The sequence below is a fragment of the Rissa tridactyla genome, chromosome W (genome assembly GCF_028500815.1).
Source record: "Rissa tridactyla isolate bRisTri1 chromosome W, bRisTri1.patW.cur.20221130, whole genome shotgun sequence".
NCBI lineage: Eukaryota > Metazoa > Chordata > Aves > Charadriiformes > Laridae > Rissa > Rissa tridactyla.
Window position 1 is genome coordinate 28,149,307 of NC_071496.1, and position 24,597 is coordinate 28,173,903.

At 38.5% G+C, this 24,597-nt stretch overlaps 1 protein-coding gene across 1 annotated transcript in view; it reads left to right on the plus strand.

Moving 5' to 3' along the window:
• Nucleotides 1-24,597, plus strand: part of LOC128902116 (tubulin-specific chaperone A-like) — a 65,564-nt gene that overhangs the window by 33,497 nt on the left and 7,470 nt on the right. Inside the window, exon 2 of the mRNA XM_054184507.1 lies at nucleotides 17,023-17,128. Within this exon, the coding sequence (XP_054040482.1) occupies nucleotides 17,023-17,128 (106 nt within the window). The remainder of the gene's footprint in view (nucleotides 1-17,022; nucleotides 17,129-24,597) is intronic.

A 24,597-nucleotide genomic window follows, 5' to 3' on the forward strand; every position in this document is an offset into this window, starting at 1 on the left:
TTCTTTCTTTTTTTCTTTCTTTTTTTCTTTCTTTTTTTCTTTCTTTTTTTCTTTCTTTTTTCTTTCTTTTTTTCTTTCTTTTTTTCTTTCTTTTTTTCTTTCTTTTTTTCTTTCTTTTTTTCTTTCTTTTTTTCTTTCTTTTTTTCTTTCTTTCTTTTTTTCTTTCTTTTTTTCTTTCTTTCTTTTTTTCTTTCTTTTTTTCTTTCTTTCTTTTTTTCTTTCTTTCTTTTTTTCTTTCTTTCTTTTTTTCTTTCTTTCTTTTTTTCTTTCTTTCTTTTTTTCTTTCTTTCTTTTTTTCTTTCTTTCTTTTTTTCTTTCTTTCTTTTTTTCTTTCTTTCTTTTTTTCTTTCTTTCTTTTTTTCTTTCTTTCTTTTTTTCTTTCTTTTTTTCTTTCTTTTTTTCTTTCTTTTTTTCTTTCTTTTTTTCTTTCTTTTGTTTTTCCCTACCCCATCACTTACGACTGACAATTCATCTTTAGCAACCCGGCCAGCCGTCAGCACTCTCTGCTTTTCTTCCTCTTATCGTGGCCCAGGTGCTGTGCAGCTAGGGCTTGTTTACTTATCCCACAGTTTGCTGCCAGGGAGAGCGATGAGATCTCCAGGGCTCGTTCCAGGTGCCGCATCTGCAGGTTTTTCGGCATCCACAGTTAACTACTGGCTGTCACTGGAGTCAAGGTCCAGAATAATTTTTAATCTTATGGTTCTTCTTTAATCTTATGGTTCTTCTTTTTAATTTCAGAAGTCTGTGAGAAGCTAGTAAAAATACTATTATTTTGTTTGGGTTATTTTTTCCCCTGTTTCTGGGGGCATAGACCTCTGCTTCAGGGGTCCATGAAAGATAACTAAGGAAAACAGGCTTGTTTTCAGTAGATTTAAGCCAGGTATGTGAGAAAATTGAGGTAGAGTTCTGATAGCTGAAAAGAGCAATTGGAAATGGAGACTTGAAGTATGAGAATAAGCTAATATTGGTAGTATGCAGCTGTTGGTCAGTTCTTACTTATTTAACTTAGGGTGTCCAAGGAGAGGTCAGTAGATTTATTTTGGTCAGTAGATTTATTTTAAAATGAGGAAAACTAAAGGAAAATTTCAGTCATTATTTGATACCTTAATTATATACCGGGTGCCTCTAATCAAAAGCTCTCACATGCTTCCTCGTAGTCCGCTGAACTGTAACACTTGCCAGAAAGCAGAATGGGATGTGGAAACTGTAACAAAATATATAAAAAATGAAACTTCCTTACAGATTTTTGCATTTTTTTAATATCTGACACAACTGCAAAATATATTATCCTATTAATTTAAATAGTGGCTGTCTCTGGTCTAATCTTTACAGAATGGTAGGGTTTGGAAGGGACTTCTGGAGATCATCTAGTCCAAACCCCCTGCTAAAGCAGGTTCACCTAGAGCACGTTGCACAGGATCGTGTCCAGGCAGGTTTTGAATCTCTGCAGAGAAGGAGACTCCACTGCCTCTCTGGGCAGCCTGTTCCAGTGCTCTGCCACCCTCAAAGTAAAGAAGTTTTGCTTCATGTTCAGACGGAATTTCCTGCATTCCAGTTTGTGCCTGTTTCCCCTTGTCCTGTCCCTGGGCACCACTGAAAAGAGTCTGGCCCCATCCTCTTGACACGTGCCCTTTAGATATTTACAAGCATTGATGTAATTCTCCCTGTAGGAGACAGTAGCGATTCCCAGAAAGAAAGACTGGGAGAAGCAGCCTGAGGGAAGCATGAACAATGGTGAGAGAGGAAATTTGGTAGAGATAAGGTGGCCTGGTTTGAGGCCCTCGGAGCCTTTCTGAGAAATATGTCAAACACAAGTACCCTGAAATGAAACTATAGCTACAGGGTGGATAATGTACAAGAGGGACATTGAAGTGCTGGAGCGTGTCCAGAGGAGAGCTACCAGGCTGGTGAGGGGTCTGGAGACCAAGTCATATGAGGAGAGGCTGAGGGAGCTGGGCATGAGCATGACCAATGGTATGAGGTTCAACAAGGCCAAGTGCCGGGTCCTGCACTTGGGTCACAACAACCCCATGCAGCGCTACAGGATTGGGGCAGAGTGTCTGGAAAGCTGCCCAGCAGAAAAGGACCTGGGGGTGTTGGTCGACTGCTGGCTGAATATGAGCCAGCAGTGTGCCCAGGTGGCCAAGAAGGCCAACAGCATCCTGGCCTGTATCAGGAATAGTGTGGTGAGTAGGACTAGGGAAGTGATCATCCCCCTGTACTCGGCACTGGTGAGGCCCCACCTCGAGTACTGCGTTCAGTTTTGGGCCCCTCGCTACAAGAGGGACATTGAGGTGCTGGAGTGTGTCCAGAGAGGGGCTACAAAGCTGGTGAGGGGTCTGGAGGACAAACTTTATGAAGAACGACTGAGGGAGCTGGTGTTTAGCCTGGAGAAGAGGAGGCTGAGGGGAGACCTCATTGCCCTCTACAACTACCTGAAAGGAGGTCGTAGAGAGATGGGGGCTGACCTCTTCTCCCTGGTGACAAGTGATAGGACGAGAGGAAACGGGTTCAAGTTATGTCAGGGGAGGTTTAGACTGGATATTAGGAAACATTTTTTCACTGAAAGGGTTATTAAACATTGGAATAGGCTGCCCAGGGAGGTGGTGGATTCACCATCCCTGGAGGTGTTTAAAAAAAGGGTAGATGGGGCACTTAGGGACATGGTTTAGAAGTGGCTTTTGTCAGGGTAGGTTAAAGGTTGGACTTGATGATCTTAAAGGTCCCTTCCAACCTCAGCAATTCTATGATTCTATGTTTAGCTTGGAGAAGAGGAGGCTGAGGGGAGACCTCATTGCCCTCTACAACTACCTGAAAGGAGGTTGGAGAGAGGTGGGTGTTGGCCTCTTCTCCCAGGTGAATAATGACAGGACCAGAGGGAATGGTCTGAAGTTGCAGCAGGGGAGGTTTAGATTAGATATCAGGAGGAATTACTTTACTGAAAGAGTGGTCAGGCACTGGAACAGCCTGCCCAGGGAGGTGGTTGAGTCACCATCCCTAGAGGTATTTAAGAAACGTCTAGATTTGGCACTTCAGGGCATGCTCTGAAGGACAGAGATTGTAGGTTGTTTGGGTTTTTTTGGTTTGTTTTTTTTTTTTTTGTGTGTGTGTATGGTTGGACTCTATGATCTCAAAGGTCCTTTCCAACCATGAAGATTCTATGAATGTGGAGTCTGGATAATGCAGGCCTTCTGCTCAGGGAACTGATAAGGCTAACACTTGCTTATCTCTTGTGTGACTCATGCGGGAAGAAACTCACCTGAATAGCACAGGATGTGGCTGGAGGAGGAAGCCCTATGGAGACAGGATGGTTCTTCTCTGATGCAACTTGTGAAGCTTGTTAGTTCTCTGTTTTTGGGGCCATCGTGTCTGATGAATGACCTTTGCCTCATTATCCGCAAAATACATATTAAAGTTGACCTCCCTGCATATGCTAATGAAGATTATAGAGATCATGTTAAACATATATGACTGTAGCACTCATCTCTCCACCAAAATCATGCTACATGTCACCTGGGGGGGGGGAGGCAGACCTGAAACTGACACCATGGCAGTACAGCTGGTCATACTGATACAGCGAACATAAAAGGGGAAGATAAGTGCCACTAAAGGGGGATCTGCAGAAGAACACTCCTACAAACCAGAGACCCCCCTGTTGGCTGGACCAACACTGGAACCAGGACCAGTGATCTCTTTCTCTCTCCCTCTCCCTCTCTGTCCGTCTGTTTCTCTTTTCTCTTAGAGTTGTTAAGTAATGCAGGGCATACCTTTCTGCTTGCCATATTTTGTTATATACCTAACCAATTATCATGGACCTAGTTAAGCCTTATATTAATCACTGTGGGAATCTAATAAATGTATACAGACCTTGAGAGTTGTCTCACCTTAGTCCATGCTGTTGGGGATTTGCGAATCTGAGTCTCACACACACACACCGCCTTCTGAGGGGATTGTGACAATCCCCTCTCAGTCTTCTCTTCTCCAGGCTAAACAGACCCAGGTCTCTCAACCTTTCCTCATAAGACAGGTGCTCCAGTCCCTTGATCATCTTTGTAGCCCCCCCGCTGGACTCTCTCCAGTAATTCTTTGTCTTTCTTGAACTGGGGACCCCAGAACTGGACACAGTACTCCAGCTGTGGCCTCACGCTCTTTTTAATGCACCCCAGGAGACCATTGGCCTTCTTGGCCACAAGGGCACATTGCTGGATCATGGTCAACTTGTCCACCAGGACTCCCAGGTCCCTCTCTGCAGAGCTGCTTTCCAGCAGGTCAGCCCCCAACCTGTACTGGTGCAGGGGGTTATTCCTCCCCAGGTGCAGCACCCTACACTTGCCCTTGTTGAACATCATTAGGCTCCTTTCCACCCAACTCTCCAGCCTGTCCAGGTCTCTCTGTATGGCAGCACAGCCTTCTGGTGTGTCAGCCACCCCTCCCCCCAGCTTTGTATCATCAGCAAACTTGTTGAGGGTATACTCTGTCCCCTCATCCAGGTTGTTGATGAATATATTGAACAGGACTGGACCCAGTACTGGCCCCTGGGGAACACCACTAGTTATAGGCCTCCAACTAGACTCTGTGCTGCTGATAACAACCTGCTGAGCTCTGCCATTCAGCCAATTTTCAATCCACCTTACTGTCCATTCATCAAGCCCACTCTTCCTAAGCTTACCTATGAGGATGCTGTGGAAGACAGTGTCAAAAGCCTTGCTGAAGTCAAGGTAGACAACGTCCACCACTATCCCCTCATCCACCCAGTCAGTCATGCCATCATAGAAGGCTATCAGATTGGTCAAGCATGATTTCCCCTTGGTGAATCCATGCTGACCACTCCTGATGACCTCCTTTTCTTCTAGATGCTTAGAGATGACATTCAGGATGAGCTGTTCCATCACCTTTCCAGGGATAGAGGTGAGGCCTGTAGTTTCCCAGGTCCTCCTCCTTGCCCTTTTTGAATATTGGAGTGACATTGGCTTTCCTCCAGTCCTCAGGCACCTCTCCTGTTCTCCAGGACCTTTCAAAGATGATGGAGAGCACCTTCGCAATAACATCTGCCATTTCCCTCAGCACTCTCGGGTGTATTCCATTAGGGCCCATGGATTTGTGGGTGTTGAGTTTGCCTAAATGATCTCTAACCTGATCCTCTTGGATCAAGGGAAAGTCTTCCTTTCTCCAGACTTTTTCTCTTACCTCCAGGGTCTGGGATTCCTGAGGGCTGGCCTTAACAGTAAAGACTGAAGCAAAGAAGGCATTCGGTAACTCCTCCTTCTCTGCATCCTCTGTCCACCAGGGCACCCATCTCATTCAGCAGCGGGCCCACATTTTCCCTAGTCTTCCTTTTGCTGCTGATGTACTTGAAGAAGCCCTTCTTGTTGTCCTTGACATCCCTTGCCAGGTTTAATTCCAAGTGGGCCCTAGCCTTCCTTGTTGCATCCCTGTGTACTCTGGCAATGTTCCTATACTCCTCCCAAGTGGCCAGTCCCTTTTTCCACCTTCTGTAAACTTCCTTCTTCCATCTGAGTTTTTTCAGAAGCTCCTTGCTCATCCATGCAGGTCTCCTGCCTCCTTTGCTTGATTTCTTGCTCCTAGGGATGCACCAATCTTGAGCTTGGAGGAAGCAGTGCTTGAATATTAACCAGCTCTCTTGGACCCCCCTACCTTTTAGAGCCCTAACCCATGGGATTCCTCCAAGTAGGTCTTTGAAGAGGCAGAAGAGTCAGCTCTCCTGAAGTCCAGGATTGGGATCTTGAACTCCACCATCTCATTGTCACTGTAGTCAAGGCTGCCCCCAACCTTCACATCCCTAACCAGTCCTTCTTTGTTTGTTAGTACAAAGTCCAGCAGCACACTTCTCCTCATTGGTTCCTCTGCCACCTGTGTCAAGAAGGTGCTCTGCAGAAACCTCCTGGACTGTGTGTGCCTGGCTGTGTTGCCTTTCCAGCAAACATCAGGGCAGTTGAAGTCCCCCATGAGAACCAAGGCCTGTGATCGTGAGGCTATTTGCAGCTGTCTGTAGAAGGCCTCATCGACTTCCTCTTCCTGATCTGGTGGTCTGTAGCAAACATTCAAAACAGTGTCTCCCATGTTAGCCTGCCCCTTAATTCTTACCCATAAGCTCTCAACATGTTCTTCATCCACCCCTAGGCAGAGCTTGCTACATTCCAGTTGCTTTCTCACATAGAGAGCAACTCCGCAACCTTGCCCTGTTGGCCTGTCTTTCCTAAAAAGTATATAGCCATCCATGACAGCATTCCAGTCATGCGAGCTACCCCACCATGTCTCAGTAATTGCAATGAGATCGTGGCAGTGTGACTGCACACGGATCTCTAGTTCTTCCTGTTTATTCCCCATGCTGCGTGCGTTGGTGTACAGGCATTTCAGAGAGGTAATCAAGCATGCAGGTTTCCCTGGAGGGGTGCAAGAGGATCTACCACAGCCATTCACACCCTTGAGGTGATTGGCCTTCTGGCTCTCATCTTGGGAGGCAGCTAAGGAACATTTGTCACTGCTCTGGTTGGCCTGGCTTATTCCCCAGTTGCATGTGATGACATGAGCATGTCACCTTGGACCCCACACCCCAAGCCCTTCAGTTTAAAGCCTGCCTCACCAAGTTGGCCAGCCTGCTGCCAAAGATTCCCTTGCCTCTTTAAATAACTTATTTTTTTATAGCAATCATCTTGTTAATTTTTTAAAAATCATTAATATCTTGAAATTTGAGGCTCTACCTTGAAACTTTAGGATAAAGATTGAAGCGTGAAGAAAAAACTTTGTGGCCAAAGGGCAAATATTCCCAAAGCAGAAAATCAAATCAGAGGGGAAAGAGATACAAAAAATAATAAAAGCAAAATTACTGAGTTTTTTTCTTTCTGGCAGAATATAGTAGAGTAGAAATAAAAATTATTTAGGTTACATAAGTAATTATTTTTTTTAAACACTGCTGCATCCCTATGAGAGGAAAGCGTGCGAGTATTTTAAAGTGGGCATGCATCTCTTCCTATGCACAGGCTACCATTAGCTTTATCTTAAGGAAAGTTAGGTTGGAGATCTTTTGGTTTTAGTAAACACTTTCGTGTGGAAGAAAAAGTGAATTCTTGGTGATATGAGTGCTAGTACGAGTCATCATATTGACATTAATGACAGTCATCAGTGACAGAAATTATTTTCAATATAAATTTGCATTGGTGCTAATCTGTACCCTGCAGTACCCTGGAAAAATTAATAACTATCAGGAAAAATTACTTGTAAATCTTTGTTTAAAACAGACTATAGTGGCAAATCTTTTAAAGGGAAACCCCCCCACTTTTTCTTTATAAAGCTTCCAAAGAATAACATTATGTAGTTTTGGGGGTTTTTAATTTTATTTTTTTTTAGCATGGCAAGTTTACTTTTTGTGCAAAATATACACGGTGCACTTTGTCAGAAGCAATTGTTTTGGAGATTAAAAAACCCTTGATTAATTTTGTTGCTTCAGCCTCTAGGTTGTTTAATCACTGTCTAAATATAGTCAGTTTAAGTCATTACAGTTAAGCCAGTATTTAAAATTCAAAATGTACATAAATGGCAGGCTGTACCCTATTTTATGTGCTCAAAACAATTTATTTTTCATAATCTTTTTCTCAGTTTAATCAAAGTAAGCTACAGTCAGCTTCAGAAGGTTTCAGGTAGACATAAGAGCGGCCTCTTATGTTTCCTATGCCTATTCTGAAATCAGGTTAAGGTAAGGTTATCTTACAGATTCAATACAACAGAAAAAAATAATTATCACTGTTTTTCTGTAAGACTTTTCATTTCATTAATGCTACATTAATAGATATCTGTATTTTTGTACCTATTAAAAAGTTTTAATAAAAGAAAAAAATATCATTGTTTGATTGGGGAAATCTAATATTTGCCACTAATACCTTAATGCTTTCCTTTCGAAGATGGAAATAAAGTTGGAACTTCTAATTTCTTTTCCATAATTTTAAAAAAAGAAAAAAACACAAAACCAAACCACAAACCAACCAAAAAAGGTAAATATCTAAAGACTTAAGAAAGTTAAAGTGGTACTGAAGTAGAGAGCATTTTTTATAGGTGGAGTCATTGAGGCTTTGGAGTTCTGGGGGAGGAGGAGATGAAACAGCTTGTGCTGGAATGGTCCTGTACTTCTAGCTGGTTGTGGATGTCTTGCTGCAGATTCCCTGAAGAAATTACTTTAACAGTTTGACTTGTTCTCTTTATGCATACTGAGAGCATGTAGAGAATAAAAAGAACAGATCCATGTTTGGATCTTTTGTAGACTTCTTGAGCAAAACTGGACTGAGAAAGTTCTTCTAGCCACTTCTCAAAGACTTTTCAGCATTTTGTAGGTGGTTTAAGAAAGTACCGATTGCTTTCAGAACAGTTCATCCTTACAGGTACTTTTTATGTTATAAAACTATGGGCAGTGGTTTGCAAATGTAATTTAGAGGAAGATTCTTCTTGGCCCATTTAGGAACTGGTGGATGTTAGGTATACAGTAAAAATGAAGCGATTTTTTTTTTTTTGAGGCTGTGACACTTTGGTTTGATCATAAGCCTTCCAAATAATATTTTCCATAAGCTTTGGCATAGGAAAGTACCCATCACCTTAATGTCACATAGATGTTTAAGATGTTCCTGTGCATGTCCATGAATTCTGGCAGCTGTTAACACTATGTCAGGAAGGAGGGAGAGCTGTAGGAAACATAGTGGCCAAACTCCTTGGAGAGAATGGGAAGTGTGCTTGCCTGGCAAATATAACTTCTAAAGAATGACATCAGTGTAAAATATCAACACATGAAAACCATAAAGCACTTGAACTGGCTCAGAGGATCTCTGATAAGTCAGATTAATAGATCTAGTTCTGTTTAATTGTCACAAATGTGGAGTCAAAATAAATTCCTAACACAGTCTTTTCAGGAATTTGAGAAATACCCGGTGTCCCTTTCAACACAAGGTTCAATATAGAATGGACCTAAGTTAGACGTTTCTCTTGCTGGTGTATATACACTTTTGAAAATGGAAAAATTCAGTAAAACATTTTCTTCTTTTTTATTGAAAACTGAAAGCTGTGGTTGTGATGGAAGTAGTGGGAGCCTTTGGAGTGGCTTGTTTGCTGCCTTGCCTGCTGCCTGCTCAGGTGACTTAGGTCAAAATGAGTAAGACCTTTTTTTTTTTTTAAGTGAAGATCATGTGAGCTTAGCAAAGTAGATGTTAACCTTTAGCAAGAATATGCAGTATATAACAACTCTTAAGTCACATTGCAAGTATGTGATTTTTTTTTTAAATAAGATAAATTGCTAAAGGAGATTCTCTTTGACTACTAATGCTTCACCCAGAATACCTGTGTGTACAAGAGGAAATAGTGTGGAATAGTTAAGTTTAAAACATCATGCCTATGCTTTAAGAAATTCCAAATTCTTGACTTGCTGTCTTTGAACATCAGCATTCTGCACAATGCATGCCCTGGTCTGAAGGTGAGCAGAAAGGGAGGAAATGGGAACCTAATTTCTTTAGCCTCTGTAGCCCCAAGGTAAGTTGTGAGAGAGGAATGTGCAAAATAAATACTAATTTTATGTAAAATACATACATTGGTAACAATTACAAACTTTTTGTGTTATCTGTTGTACAAACCCAGATATTTATCACTGGTTTAAAATACTTTTACCAAGTTTGAATAATGACTTGCTTATGCCTGAAAAAAAAATAGATTTCATGCACATAATAAAGAAATCTGTCTTATTCAGTGATAGTATATTCTTCTAGTGAAATAGAATTCAATGAACAGTGGCCTCTATTCCAGACCATTTATAATTCTGCAATAGTGCTGGGTGCATGCTTACTGAAGTGTAACCTTGTGCAAGATCTGCAGTCACAGTGCAAAGTAAAATGAAGCATTGCCACTGCTTCCTTTCTCCTCTTTGGAAGCTAAAAATACTGTGCATGACTTTTCTACAGTTTTGCACACTTGAGTTAGCTCCTTACCCAATGGATACCCTTAATAAAATAACAACATCAATTTAGTTTTGTCATTTGAACTGGCACATGGCTCAAAAATACAGTATTAGAGTAGTTGAATGTGTGTTGAGTCTAATTCTTCTTTCCATTTTCTAGAGAGTGGCTTTTCCATTAACTTTGGGAAAACATACTGGCACATTCATAAGCTCAGCTCCACCCTTCATATAAGTGACACTGTGCAATAAGAAATTAAGATCAAGGGATGTTTTTCGTTACCTTGTGGTTTTATTATTTACGTTCCAAAGACAGCATTACGAAACACAACTGTATCTGCAATATAACTAACTCATCTCAAGGAGCTTTAAGACACTGAGTGTAGCATATGCTAACTATTACAAGATTCCTTGATGGAAGGCTATTAAAATTACTGGTAACTGACATAAAATATGACAAAGTGTTTTAGGCTCCCTGAGCAAAGCAACACATATTACAGAGGAGCGGCCCCATAATGTAACTGATTAATGAAGGATTGCTGAGGCATACACAGATGATGTTATGAAAAATGAATTATTTGTTGTTGTGCTGACATCCCAGCAACTGCAGTCAGAAAAGACTATTAGTGAGAATCATTATCAATAGCAATATTTTTCAAACTTTATTATAGCAATCAGGCTAGAAATTATTCAGTAGATTTACTTCATTTGGTGATAACTGATAAATAATCAAAATTTATCAATGTGCTTGCACACATTTCACTAACAATCGAGCAAAAGTGGTCCATTTACTACTTGACTTGGTCCAAATTAGGATTAAATTGATGATCAGTTAATCTTAGGAGGGGCAGCGTTGTATTTTGTGGAGGAACAGCAGCAAAAGTATCAAATAAATGGTGTAAAGACAGGAGATTAGTAGAATGAGCAGAACCACTATATTTTGCAGCTAATGAACATGCAGATGGATTGCAAATGACTGGATTTATAGTGTTGGTATAAAAATAAAACTGGCTGTAGTTTAGAGCTGTCACAAACATGGAGACAGAAATTGGAGTATATTTGATATCACCCTTCTACAAATAGAAAAGGCAGAGCAGAGTCTCAGGTAATACCTCTAATTGCATGTCATTGACAAAACACTTTATGGGATAAAAATGTGTTTGGGTCAGAGGTTTGGGGACACAGTAAAAGATCAAAACAAATGTTTATTTTGGTACTTCCATCCGTTACTCTGGCAATGCTTTATATTTTTGTACAAACAAACTTTGTACACAGCAAATGAGTACGGAAAAATTCTTGGCTTTATACAGTGCCTCTGGCACACAACATAAAAATCTCCACCAAGAATTCAAGAAATGTACACACACAATGTCAGGCTTCTGTGAAATATTTCAAGTTAAAAAGCTAACAATAACTTTGTTTTCAACTATATGAAGTCTAATTTCAGTTTTCATATAATCATTTAGGTTGGAAAAAGACCCTTAAGATCATTGAGTCCAACCATAAAGCTAACACAGCCAAGTCCACCACTAAACCACGTCCCTAAGCACCACATCTACGCGTCTTTTAAATACCTCCAGGGATGGTGCCTCAACCACTTCCCTGGGCAGGCTGTTCCAACCCTTTCGGTGAAGAAATTTCTCCTAACAGCCAATCTAAACCTCCCCTGGTGCAACTTGAGGCCATTTCCTCTTGTCCTATCACCTGTTACTTGGAAGAAGAGACTGACACCCACCTCCTTTCAGGTAGTTGTAGAGAGCAATAAGGTCTCCCCTCAGCCTCCTTTTCTCCAGGCTAAACAATCCCAGCTCCCTCAGCCACTCCTCATAAGACTTGTTCTCCAGACCTCTCACCAGCTTCGTTGCCCTTCTCTGGACACACTCCAGCACCTCAATGTTTTTCTTGTAGTGAGGGGTCCAAAACCGAACACAGCATTTGAGGTGCAGCTTCACCACTATTAAGTACAGGGGGACAATCACTTTCCTGGTCCTGCTGGCTACGCTATTCCTGATACAAGCCAGGATGCTATTGGCCTTGGCCACCTGGGCACACTGCTGGCTCATATTCAGCCAGCAGTTGACCAACACCCCCAGGTCCTTTTCTGCCAGGCAGCTCTCCAGCCACTCTTCTCCAAGCCTGTAGCATTGCATGGGGTTGTTGTGACCCAAGTGCAGGACCCGGGGAGGGGGAGACCTTATCACTCTCTCCAACTACGTCTGTATAAAATACATCTCAATATCCGAGTCTATCCAAGTGATACGTTGTAAAGAATAAATGTAGTCATCTACCTTTTTGAGTTTGAGGGGAGACAACAATGACTTTTTTTGAAGTGTTGAACCAAAGTTGTAGTTATTTTTTACGTCAGTTTTGTGCTGATCAGTGTGATACCTTTGCATTATAATATACTTTATAGAGCTTTGTAGAGACTTTTCTGAATGGAATATTCACCCTGAACTTGGGGTATACCAAAATTAATCCTTTTATTCTGATAATACAGAATACATCTTACAGGTATGTTATTATTGCTTAACTGTAACATAAATAAATATAAACAAAATGCTGAGAGGTTGAATTTCTTAGTCCTTGTTATTCTTAACTGTCCTCTATGGTTTTTTTGTGTATTGCATTTTAAATTACTCGTTTCAACTAAAGTTCTGTTTTATACTGAAGGCAATATCTCTGGTGACTTAATTTCCACTTACTTATCATATGTTATAGTTGCACTTGAGAAGAATTTGAAAAATAAAATAACATTTTAAGGTAGCTGAGAGGATACGTGTTGTCATGCATGCCAAAATGTTTTACCTTGAGTGCATGAAGGACTAAAATTTCTATTTTGTGAGCAAAGTTAAGATTTTTCTTTTAAAAAGGGTGAGTGCCCTTCTCTCCTATTGGTGTCCATAGGAGTTCTGTTTATAGACTACTACCGAAAAACAGGCTTGTTTTTACCAAAGAGAAGAAAAGAAAAAGAACATTATTTAGTTTTCTAACTTTGGCAATCAGATTTGAGAGAACTGGTCACAGAGCTGACAATATTTCTTAATACAGTGTGCCTTTCAACGTATAGAACTTTTTGTTGATTAATGTTTGATTTATTTACAGAGCTATTATAGGATGCAGGATATTGTGTAGCTGAAATAAGGCTAACTGTAGGGTTTCAGATGGATACTAGGTGACAGAATTGTTTAAAAACAAGAGAATATTTTAAGGAAACGCTTATTGTAGAATAAAGGCTTATTACATATGACAATGTCATGGTTTAACCCCAGATGCCAGCTAAGCACCACACAGCTGCTCACTAACTCCCCCCCCCAGTGGGATGGGGGAAGAGAATCAGAAGGGTAAAAGTAAGAAAACTTGTGGGTTGAGATAAAAACAGTTTAATAATTGAAATAATAATAAATTGTAATGAAAAGGAAAACAACAGAGAGAGAAATAAAACCCAAGAAAAACAAGTGATACAAATGAAAACAATTGCTTGCCACCAACCAAACGATGCCCAGACAGTCCCTGAGCGCACACACACACACCCCTGCCAGCCTCCCCCATAGTTTTATTGCTGAGCATGATGTCATATGGTATGGAATATCCCTTTGGTCAGTTGGGGTCAGCTGTCCCAGCTGTGTCCCCTCCCAACTTCTTGTGCACTCCCAGCCTACTCACTGGTGGGGCAGTATGAGGAGCAGAAAAGGCCTTGACTCTGTGTAAGCACTGCTCAGCAATAACAAAAACATCCCTGTATTATCAACACTGTTTCCAGCACAAATCCAAAATATAGCCCCATACTACGTACTGTGAAGAAAATTAACCCTATCCCAGACAAAACCAGCACAGGCAAGTATAACTATGATAAATAATCTACATTGTTTCCTTTTTTTTATTTTGGATTAAAGTTATTGTAGCTTATATTTTGTATGACACTGTAAAATGTCTGCTAAAGTTATGCCTGTAGTAGTTTTTATGGCTGCAGGTTTTTCTATTTATAAATGACCCGTGTACTTGAAATGCAACAAGCTATTGTCTGCCTTTTTGTGGTACCTACTGAGCTATTCGTACTCTGTTCACTGTGTACGATCACACCATATATAAAGATTCTGGTTTAGTATTCATTTTAACCTGGAAGGGGACAAAAAAAAAAAACCACCCCACCCCCCAAAACCAAAACCAGAACCCAAACCAAAACCAGAATCTTGCTTTTAGATAGACAAAGGATGAAGGGGGAAGAGAGGAACAAAGTATCATGTAGCTATCTTTCTGTAGAGTTCTGCTGAAATTTTTAAGGAAGAGGTGATTAAAGGATAGTATTGCTCCATTATGAAATTTGACTTTCCTTTTGAAATCAATAGCTTGTTTTAATTTAGCATTTCCCAAGCTACGTATTCAATAGAAATAGCTTCATGGCATCTAGAGGAAGGATCTACTACAGAAAATGTTTTCAGATCAAAACTTCTTAATAGCATTAATATCAGCATCCTAATCTTATGAATGATAAATGGAACATTAAATTGGACAATTCTGATTACTGAACAAAATGCAATGGAAAAAGTGTCTCATATTTCTGGAAACATTACATGAAACCTGTTTTGAAAGCAGAATATTTCAAGTTCTGCTTCTGAAATGTACAATTAATACAGAAATAGAAGTAGGTAGATAAATACGGATGTAATTATTAAGCATCCAGATCTGAGAAACGTGGGCAAAAAATCAAGTTAAAACTTAGTTCTAAACTATGCCCAAACATGCAGTCCTTTACCTTTTGACAAAAATAAGCAAAGTTGAATAGCGGTCAGTTTGAAAAATTAGTATGCATAGAGGGAGATGTGAGTGTGAAAACATAGTGCGAAAACATAAGTAGTGACAAACATTGTGCCTTTTGTTCTAGCTAAAAATTAAAATAATTAAAAATGCTGGGTTTAGCAATGCAAGTTGCCTTTAGTTTTGATAGCATACACACTTTAGTAAATGAATCAACATAAAAACTGCTTTTAATCATTTCTCTCTCCCCCTGCTCCTCAAGGGAATTTTCTGTTCTCATTCAAAAAAAACCAGCTGTCTCACAGGTTGATTCAAATTAACTTTTTTGGAACCTAAAAATAGCAAAGCAAATAATACTGTCTGGAATTAAATCAAGCAGCCTTGATCAAACAATTAACTCATCCTCTATTAAATCAATATTTGATAATGCTAATACTGGAGATAGTTCCAGTAGTTGGAATTACAGCACCTGATTTAGTATCTTTATTAGTAGTAATTAGGCTGCTGTCTTTCCCTAGTACTATTTTTCAAAGCTAGTACTTGGCTGACTTGTAGAAACTGGCCTAGATGATACCTACACTACATGCTTTACACACTGCTCCTTTATAAGGCCCTCTTTGATGGTGTGATTCCATGGGGGTTGAAACCAGTTCAGGTGAGTGTTGCCACAGCCCAATATAGATCAACTGTTGTGAAACCACAGCTTAAGGCTATTTTGGCAAAACAATTTTTGATGATATAAACTCTATCAAAAGCAGGGAGAATTCCTGCTGTTGCAATATCAGCATATTCTCTTTGGAATTTTTCTCAAGATATTATTGCAGTGGCACTTTTGTGGTGGCTTCAGTTCACGAAAGATTCTTATCAACCCAGTACTGTTCTGTCCATCCTCAGCAGCACTCCTAGTAGAGCACTTAACTGTGACAAATTAGGAATTAATTTGCTCTGATGTGATAATGTGACCAAGAAGCTCTCTACAAAACCTTTATTCTCTTTTCATTTGTATAATATTCTTTGCTTCTTGGATCTGATTATGTTCTTTTGGCTGTTGAGTTTTTCTTAAACAATCTTATCTAATATAGGCTGATCTGATATAGGCTCGTTCTTGTTTGGGGAAGGATTTTCCTTGGTGTTTCTTTGTGTCTTGAATTAGCTAATCAGGAATTACTTCATCATTCTCTAGATCCTGAAGGATGTTTTGGTTTGAATCTAGCATTATGTAATCCAACATATACATAATGAACATACGTGACAAAGTAGGAGATGTAACAGCAAAATTGCAATAACAGCAAATAATTAAGCCTGATAATGGAATTGCAATGTAAAAATTACTGCAGGACATCAGACTAGACTACTTTAATATTCCCTTCTGATCTTCAAAGTTTCTTGCGTTACTCTTGAATCTACGCTTGTTAGCAAAAAGCATTCTGCTCCCAAATATGGGTCCATTATTAGGATTAAAAGATGGATTATTTTCCCTGTAAAAAATAAGGCCATAAAGAAAATTGCTATAATGTAAATTATAGAACTGTTACTTTTGTCTGTAACTCCAAAACCAGCATCAAGGTAAATGGAGAAAATACTCTAGGGAACACAAGACTATGAGGCTACTGTGTTATTTGGGAATTTTACTTTTCATTATTTTGTACCAAAACTAATATGGGAAATATTGCATTTAATGGCATGACATACAGTTGTGATCAGTAAAAAACAAAACAAACAAACCATTTTGGGATCATAGTTTGTGAACCTGAAAGTGCTTTTTCTTTTCATTTACACATGATAACTTTTTTCCAGAGTTACTACTAAGAAGAATGTCTGTCATTTTTTTGGTGCAGGTGCAGTGGTGTTATTTAGTAGTGAATAGGAAAGAGTAAAGGCCACATGACTATAACAGCCAATATAGGTTACTCACAAAACTATCAGAGAATTTTTTTTGAGATAGAGAGATAGCTTTCTCCTCTACTACTGTCTTCATTAGCAGTCATCCAGATCTACAAGGCAGCTTCTTATCTGTTTCTATTATGTATTTGAAATGAAGTACCAGTATATAGCTATTTTAGGATATTCTGTATGGATAAGACCACACAGAATCTTTAAAAATATTTTTAATTGAAATAATTCTTATAAGAATTATTATAAATTATAGCTAAATTCAGCATTTCCTAGATGCAGTTTTTATAGTGGTTAAGAGCCTTTTTTTATAAAACTGCATATTATCTTATAGGGCTGCAGCTTTCAGGGTTTTTTTTTTGTTTTCAGTGGCATAACGTTTTACCATAATAGAACCAGATTAACACAATCACTTGGTTTAATTGCAGATTGGCAAAAGAAAAGGTTATGTATGAAAAAGAAGCAAAACAGCAAGAAGAAAAGATTGAAAAAATGAAAGCTGAAGCATGTGATGATTATGGAATTAAGAAGCAGGTAAACTATCCTAAAACTTGTTTTATAAAATCCTTCTTTGCTCTAATTTAATCATAGTCATCCTTAAATAAAAGAATCTCCTCTACCTTTTTCCAGACTCCTGTTATGTAAGTGCTAGACTAAAATCCTGTTGATTAAAAAAGTCATAATATGCATTTGTAGAAATTTCCTTTCTTCCAGAACTGTTAAATTATAAGGAGACTGGATTGTTTAGCATTTGGTGTCAGGATGGCTATCACTCACTAACAATGGGTATGGTTTAGAGTCACTACTACAATATGATTGAATTTTTCTTGGAAGGTTCCCCATAAAAGACAATTGTTTCAGACAGTTGGTACATGCCCTTTTGGAAGGAGGAGTGTCAAGTTTCCTTGTCACTGAGAGAAGGCTTGGGTTTGGGAGATTCGTTTATATTCTTTACCTAAGTGTGGAATGTCTGTGTTTAACTGGCCTTTATGTTCTTTTTCAGCTAAATATGTTATCTTTTAACTATGTTTTACCAAGCATTTCCCAGATGTTTTCTCTTAAATCTTCACAGAAACTGAAACTGTAAATTAAAATTATTTTCACTTGTTTCAATAGTCTGGTGACTTTGTGTTATAAAACCTACTGTTCTCCCATCTTCATTGTCAAACAATGGAAGAATAGGTTAAATAAATCCTAATATAAAAATAAATGAAAACAAGCTAGGAGAAAGCCCTTTTAGAACAAACTAAAACAACTTTTTTAATAAGTTCAGATTTCAGTTCATGTGTGCATGTCCTGCCTTGCTTTCATTATGCCATGAGAAAGAAATACAAATAAAGAATTTGTATAAAGAGTTGTATTTATAGAGCTGAGCTGTCTTCTGCCTTACCACAGGCTGAGACTCCAAGTTCCTACAGAAATAGTATTTCTGAAGATCTGCTGGTGCTAACAAGAGCTAATGAATGCAATTCCCATTTTTAGTGTCCCCCATTCATCAGATTATTTGACTGCACTGTGGTATTTCCACATTGACCTGGCAAGATATCATCAAAGTCAAAAACAGCAGAGGCCATTAACTTCTGCTGTGAAATGAAATGTTACACACTACTTGAAGGTATTTTCAGAGACCAATGACAAAAGCCTTCAAAGAGAAAATAGTCTTGATTCATTCAGAAATTGCCCAATCCACTTTGAAAACAATCAATTCCTCCAATGACTTTATTTAAAAATATGGTTATAGACTTTATTTCAGTAATGAAAAATAGCATTTGGGAGATGGGAATGGATTCAGTCATTTGAGACTATGAGAATAATTTTAACTTATTTTAGCTGAGGTATCAGCTAAATCAGATATGTATATACAAATCAATCCAGAGTTGAGGGAGGGATGCTTAAAAGCATTACTTACCTCTTAATGTACTACTATTCTCATTTAGCTTTCTAGTTACATCTCTGCAGTAGAACATATGGTTTAACAGTACAGAAGTGTCTAAGGAAAAACTTTAAAATTAATAATGCCATTCCTAAAGCATATGTAGACTTTAGGGTGCGTCTGGTTTGTAAGGAGGAATCGGTCCCTTTGTAGAACAATAGTTTGACTCAGTATATTCTCCTAACTCCTTATACAATTAGGCACCTTCTGGTTCCTGTGAATTCAAGTGATCTCTAGCTGAGGCAGTGACTGACTAGGGTAGTTGGCGCTTGTTAGATATTAGCCTTCACCTGCACTGTCTAGAAGGACAAATTTAATGAGGAGCAGATTCAGTAGCTGAGAAACAAAAAGGACTGTTTGCTCGCAGTGCTGGTATATTCTGACCAACAATATAACTTAAAGACCCCGTATATTACCATTGTCCTGTGTGCATGTTGTATTTGCATTACTTGCTGTGTCTCAACTAATGTACTTCAGCTGAATCCAAGCTGGGTGAGATCTACTTGTGGTAGGTAGTATATCCCAAGGAAAGAATTACTAGCATTATGGGGCAGGGAAGCCCTTCCTTTCCCATCACTTACAGCTTATTAAAAAAAAACCCAACAACAACAACAAAAAAAAAAACAAAAACAAAAAGAGAAACCCCCACAAAAAGAGAAACCCCCACATCAACAAACAAAAAACCAAATTAAAACAAACAACCCCCCAACAAGAAAAAACCCCACCCACAACAAAAATCCCCAAACAAAAAAAACCCCACCAATCTGTTTTTTTTGTCTACAAAAGGCAGATGAGAAGTTTAAAATTTAGGGGAAAGCTTATAACAATTTATTGTCATAAAAAAACATAATAAAAGAAGAGCAGTATTTGGGGGGAAAATACTATGAAAGAAAATATTTTCATAAATTTTTTATCTCAGAATCACACTATCTTCAACCACAAGACACTTAGGAAAAAGGGTTATTAAGTATTTTAATAAAATGCTAAATTGAAAACAATTTTAATAAAAACTAAACTATTTTATACAAAACAGGTTTGTACAAGTTAGGGGAAATAAAAAAGTATTAAGAGACTTTTGATGTATTCTATCAGGTGTGAATTCTGCATATAGTTTCTGTAGAGGGTCATGAAGACTCCTGACTGGTAGCAGCAAACAATGCAGTTGTACCTCCATGTGGATTTTTTTTTTTTTTAAATGAAGCCTTAGTTTCTACAGAATTGTTAATGGTTCTCGATATATGAAGACTTTACACAAGGCTTCATGATATTTTATCTGTAATAGAAACTTTTCACTGTAGTTGCTTATGAATGCAGACTAATGGTAGGAACCAGTAGTTTTCTGTATTTCTGAGGTTGTTGATTTGTCCCGTACATAAATAACATCCTTTCCCATCTCATGCTTTTATCTTGAGGCTTGTGAGTGTGGGAAGAGCCTGAGGTATCTACTTATTTCCTCTCAGTGGGATTGTAGATCTACTCTGGAGTTTTTGTTAACTGGCAGCATTTTTACTGATAAATGATAAATTTATTTATTTTTTTTTAAATAGTTATCCTACAGTTCCAAATGATTTCTCATGTAATGTCATTTCCAGATGAATTAAAAATCCAATGGACTTAACATAGAATTTAATATCTGCCTGCCAAAGAGTACATACAGTCTTGCTAATACAGTTTTTCTCCAAGTATTAGTGAAAACAGTAATATTTCTCTTGCTTTGTTGAGTGGGAGGTAGAATATTTCCTGAAACAGCTAAAAAGAGATACATTTGGAAACAATTTCTATTGTTTTGGAAAATTATTGTCGAGGATGAGAATGAACCGCTAATCTTTTTACTGAAGGAGTTCTAGCTGAAAGGAACATTGTAATGTTCTGTAACTTTTTCATTTCTAAATGTCTATTTAGCATCAAAGAAATACTCCAGTTAGCTCATGTATTGGGTCTGGCTGAGATGGAGTTAACTCTCCCCATAGCAGCCCTCGTAGTGCTGTGCTGTGTATTGGTAGCTAGAAAGGTGCTGATAACACACCAGTGTTTTGGCTACTGCTGAGCAGTGCTCCCACAGCATCAAGGCTGTCTCCAACATTTCCCCCCTCACCAGTAGGCTGGGCGTGGGTAAGATCCTGGGAGGGGACATAGCCAGGACAGCTGACCCAAACTGACCAAAGGGATATTCCGTACCATATGACGTCTGCTCAGCAATAAAAGCTAAGAGAAAGGAGGAGGGGCATTTGTTATTATGACACTTGTCTTCTGGAGTAACCGCTATGCGTACTGAAGCCCTGCTTCCTGGGAAGTGGCTGGACATTGCCTGCTGATGGGAAGTAGAAAATAAATCTTTTGTTTTCCTTTGCTTCCACGTGCGGCCTTTGCTTTTACCTTTATCTTGACCCATGAGTTTTTTCCATCTTATCCCCCCCTATCATGCTGAGGATGGGGAGTGATAGATCAGCTTGGTGGGCATCTGGCATACAGCCAAGGTCAATTCACCACAGCTCAGTTGGGTTTTTAACTCTTTCCACCCCTCACCCTATTGGTTCAAAGTTTCAGTCTTCTCACTGATCAAATACAGTAAAATTAGATGAAACGTACAGTTTTGCTGCAGTCTGATTATTTTCATAAATTGGATTTTTTTCTAAGAATATATGATCTTTGTTTAATAATCTGAACTCTGTAGCTCTAGCTACTTAGGTAAAGAAGCAGTGGAAATGCTAATGAAGGGTCTAATGCTCCCCCTTATGTATTTGGACAGTATCCTTAACAAGCACAATTTGTTTCCTTAAAAGCTAGCAACTTGTAATTCTCTGTATTAAATACAGAATAATATTCTTAACATACAGATGATATTAAAAATGCTTTTAAACTTTGTTTTTTATTACCTAATGTGCTTTCTGAAAGAGACCAAATGACGAAAAATCATTACTGTGATCTTCCTTTTTCCCTTCTGTTTTCTGGAGGGTGTTTTCTTTTTTATCTAGGCAGGTGTAAATACCTTTTGGATTCCAGATTTTATACTGAAGATTAAAGACACTTGTGCAATATTTGGAATAAGTTAGTATGGCAACTTGCCACCGAGGACATGATTAATTTTTTCTGTAGTTGGGCTCACTTTTTCTCTGCTCTAGAGGGAGGAAAAAAATCTGGACTTGACTTTTTGGCCTTCTGTCTATCTAGGGAACTTCCCATGTCTGTTCTGTTTCCAATTTTAGCACAAATATTTCCCCAGGTATTTTGCCTCCACAAAACAGATGGGAGATTCCTCCCAAACCTTCAAGCTTATTCTAAAACATCTCCTAACCTAACCTTTGAGCAAAGCATGCATTCAGAATCTATATGCTATCTTAACAAGCAAACAAAAAACAACAACAAAACGCAACCATCTAAACCTCTCCCCCAGGCTTAACCTCAACAGAGAGAAAATTTGGTTATTTGTTCTAACAAGGTTGAGACATTCTTGTTGGGAAAGCAAGTCTGTCTTTTTTCAGTGTTTTCTTCATGCTACTCCCAAAGAAAACTCTTCATTCAGATGTTTACCACCTCTCACCTGTTTACAGGGTGAGGCTTTATATTTGCATTAACATGGATCTGTTCAGGTAGAATTTTGAGTTGCTGGGAGGAAATGTGCTGCCTGCTGATTAAATGATAACTTCTGTAATGGATAATTCCATTATCATCCTCTAATTTTAAAGGAGCGGTATCTGTGATTTATGATACAGAGTATTTAATTAAAAACTTTTTCAGTGGAGGACACAGAGTTTTGCTTCTGTCCTCTGCACAGTATCTCCATTTTTTAGCTTCAATTCATGTGGTGTTCTCCCTCCATTCCCCACTGCTGGCAATGAAGAAAACCTTACAGTTGTATGCTAGTGGAAAACAGCCAGTGACAAACTGTTTTCCAAAAAGACCAAAGGAACCTTTCTGCCTTTTATGCCTTAGTGATCTGCTTTAAAAGAAACAGGATTGGCCCTCACCTAAGAGGAGTTGCAGAGAAAGCTTGTTTGAAAAACAATATCGTCATCATACCCTGTGACTCAGTAGTTGTCCTTCTTAAGATCAAGGAATGACAGAGCATCCTATGGAGGTTTTCTTGTTGTTTTTAAATTAATTGTGGGTCTGCACACCTCTAAATCTTTTGTTAAGTTGTGGGTCAGCTGAAAAAAAAAAAAAAGCACAAAAACCCCACCAAACTCTGCTTCCATCTTTTTGAAGCTGATAAAACTGTTGTCCCCATTATACAATACATGTCAGTTAGGCTGAGCAAAATTGCTTCCTGTTGCAGACTACTTAGTATCAACACTCATAAGCATTAATATTTATTTGTATTCTTAAAGTATCAAAAATTTGTTTTGGTACAAGTGCTTGGGTGAGCCAAAAAATAGAGACTCTGCCTCATCTGAGCAGCTCTGATCTGCCTAGATAAATTGAAATACTGGCTTTGAACTTTTATTGTGGAACCTGCTAAAATCAAAGTTGCTTATGTTTAAAGCCTCAGGCATTACCTCCTCAGCTGTTTCTCATAGAGTTGTGTTTGGTCTTTGTGCTTACTTTGAATGTTTAAAAATAATTGTCTGATTTTTGTTATGGTGCCCTTCCACTTAAGCAACTAGTAGGTGGATCTGTGTGTTTGCATCTATTTGGCTTTTCTCTTTCCAGTTCTGCTTTATCTGTCACTGTAATCTGGAATTTATGGAAAACTGATTGAAGGCTATTGATAGTGCATTACGCACAACTAGTTCCTTGACATCTGAACCAATTTACAAAAAATCCACATCATGTTTAGTAAATAGGCTATATATACCCCAACAGTTAGAGAGCTCCATCACATCTGAGCAGACTGCTTTCTTTTGAAATATACCAGATATCTCCCTTAGTAGAAATACCTTCAGTGCTGAAAGAAAACTGATCAGAAATGTGGCTCTTGAAGAGATGTGTTTAACTGGATTTTTCAGTACGCTTAAAGGAATAGGGACATCATCCTCACTAGTCACAGTAGCTCTTCTGGTCCTATGTGCACTTATTGACAACAAAGTCAATTTGCTTCTCTCTGTACATACTTTTGTGCTTTATTGCTTTTGTCTTAACACTGCACTTTATTTAGATGCGTTTCAAGTACTCCAGTTTTTTAATACTTCTATTTGGCATTGCAATTCACAGAAACCTTGCAGATATTTATGGTTCTTTGCAAAGTTAGATCAGTTCCATGTAATAATTTCCTCTATGACCTGCTTATAATTTAAACTCCTTAGAATTTAGTCAGAAAGTTTCCATAATGCGTTGGGGGAGGGGAGAGGGCTGCTGTTTAAGTTTTGATAGAATTTGGAGAGCAAACACTTCTTAAAAATTCTAGTCCTAAAGCTTATCTAATTATTTGAGCTTTTGACTGCTTTATTATATACATTTGTAACAGTAAATGGTCCACCTTGGGAAAAAAAGTGTTTTATGTAGAAGTTATCAAAGTTTGTAGTAATCAACTAATAATCTTGTTTCCACAAAATTCCTGTTTCAATCTCCAACTGTTTGCACCTACTGAGTGTAGTTACAGGATTTATCTTTCTTCTGTTTTTTGTTTATTATTACATAACTGCAGGCAAATGTAAATAAAACTCAGGTACCCCTTTGGATCTCAGTCAAATTCTGTTTTGGTTTAAGGTAGTTTTGTTCTTTTCTTACAGCAGCCAGGACTAAAACTTATATGCCTTCCCTGATCACTTACTGAGTGGCATATATTAAATAAATTACTACTTTCCGTATCATCCACCAGCTTTCCAACACACAACTATTTAGCAACACCAGCCCAAGAATTGGATATTCTCACGCTTGTAGGTCTTCTTTGTAGAACAAAGTTGTAGTACATAAAGCAAAAGGCATCGTCTCATGGCATGCCTCATTCTATAGAGATTACAAACCTTTATTTATTCACTGAAAGTTTAACATGCAGACTAACTAGTCTTATTTTTAATAGTCCAATGCTGAATGCTTAAAAGAAAGTGATAATACTGATGAGAACTAGAACTTGGGGGTGCTTAACTTTTTTTAAACATTTGTCAACCATCTTTGCTTCATCAAAAGTAGG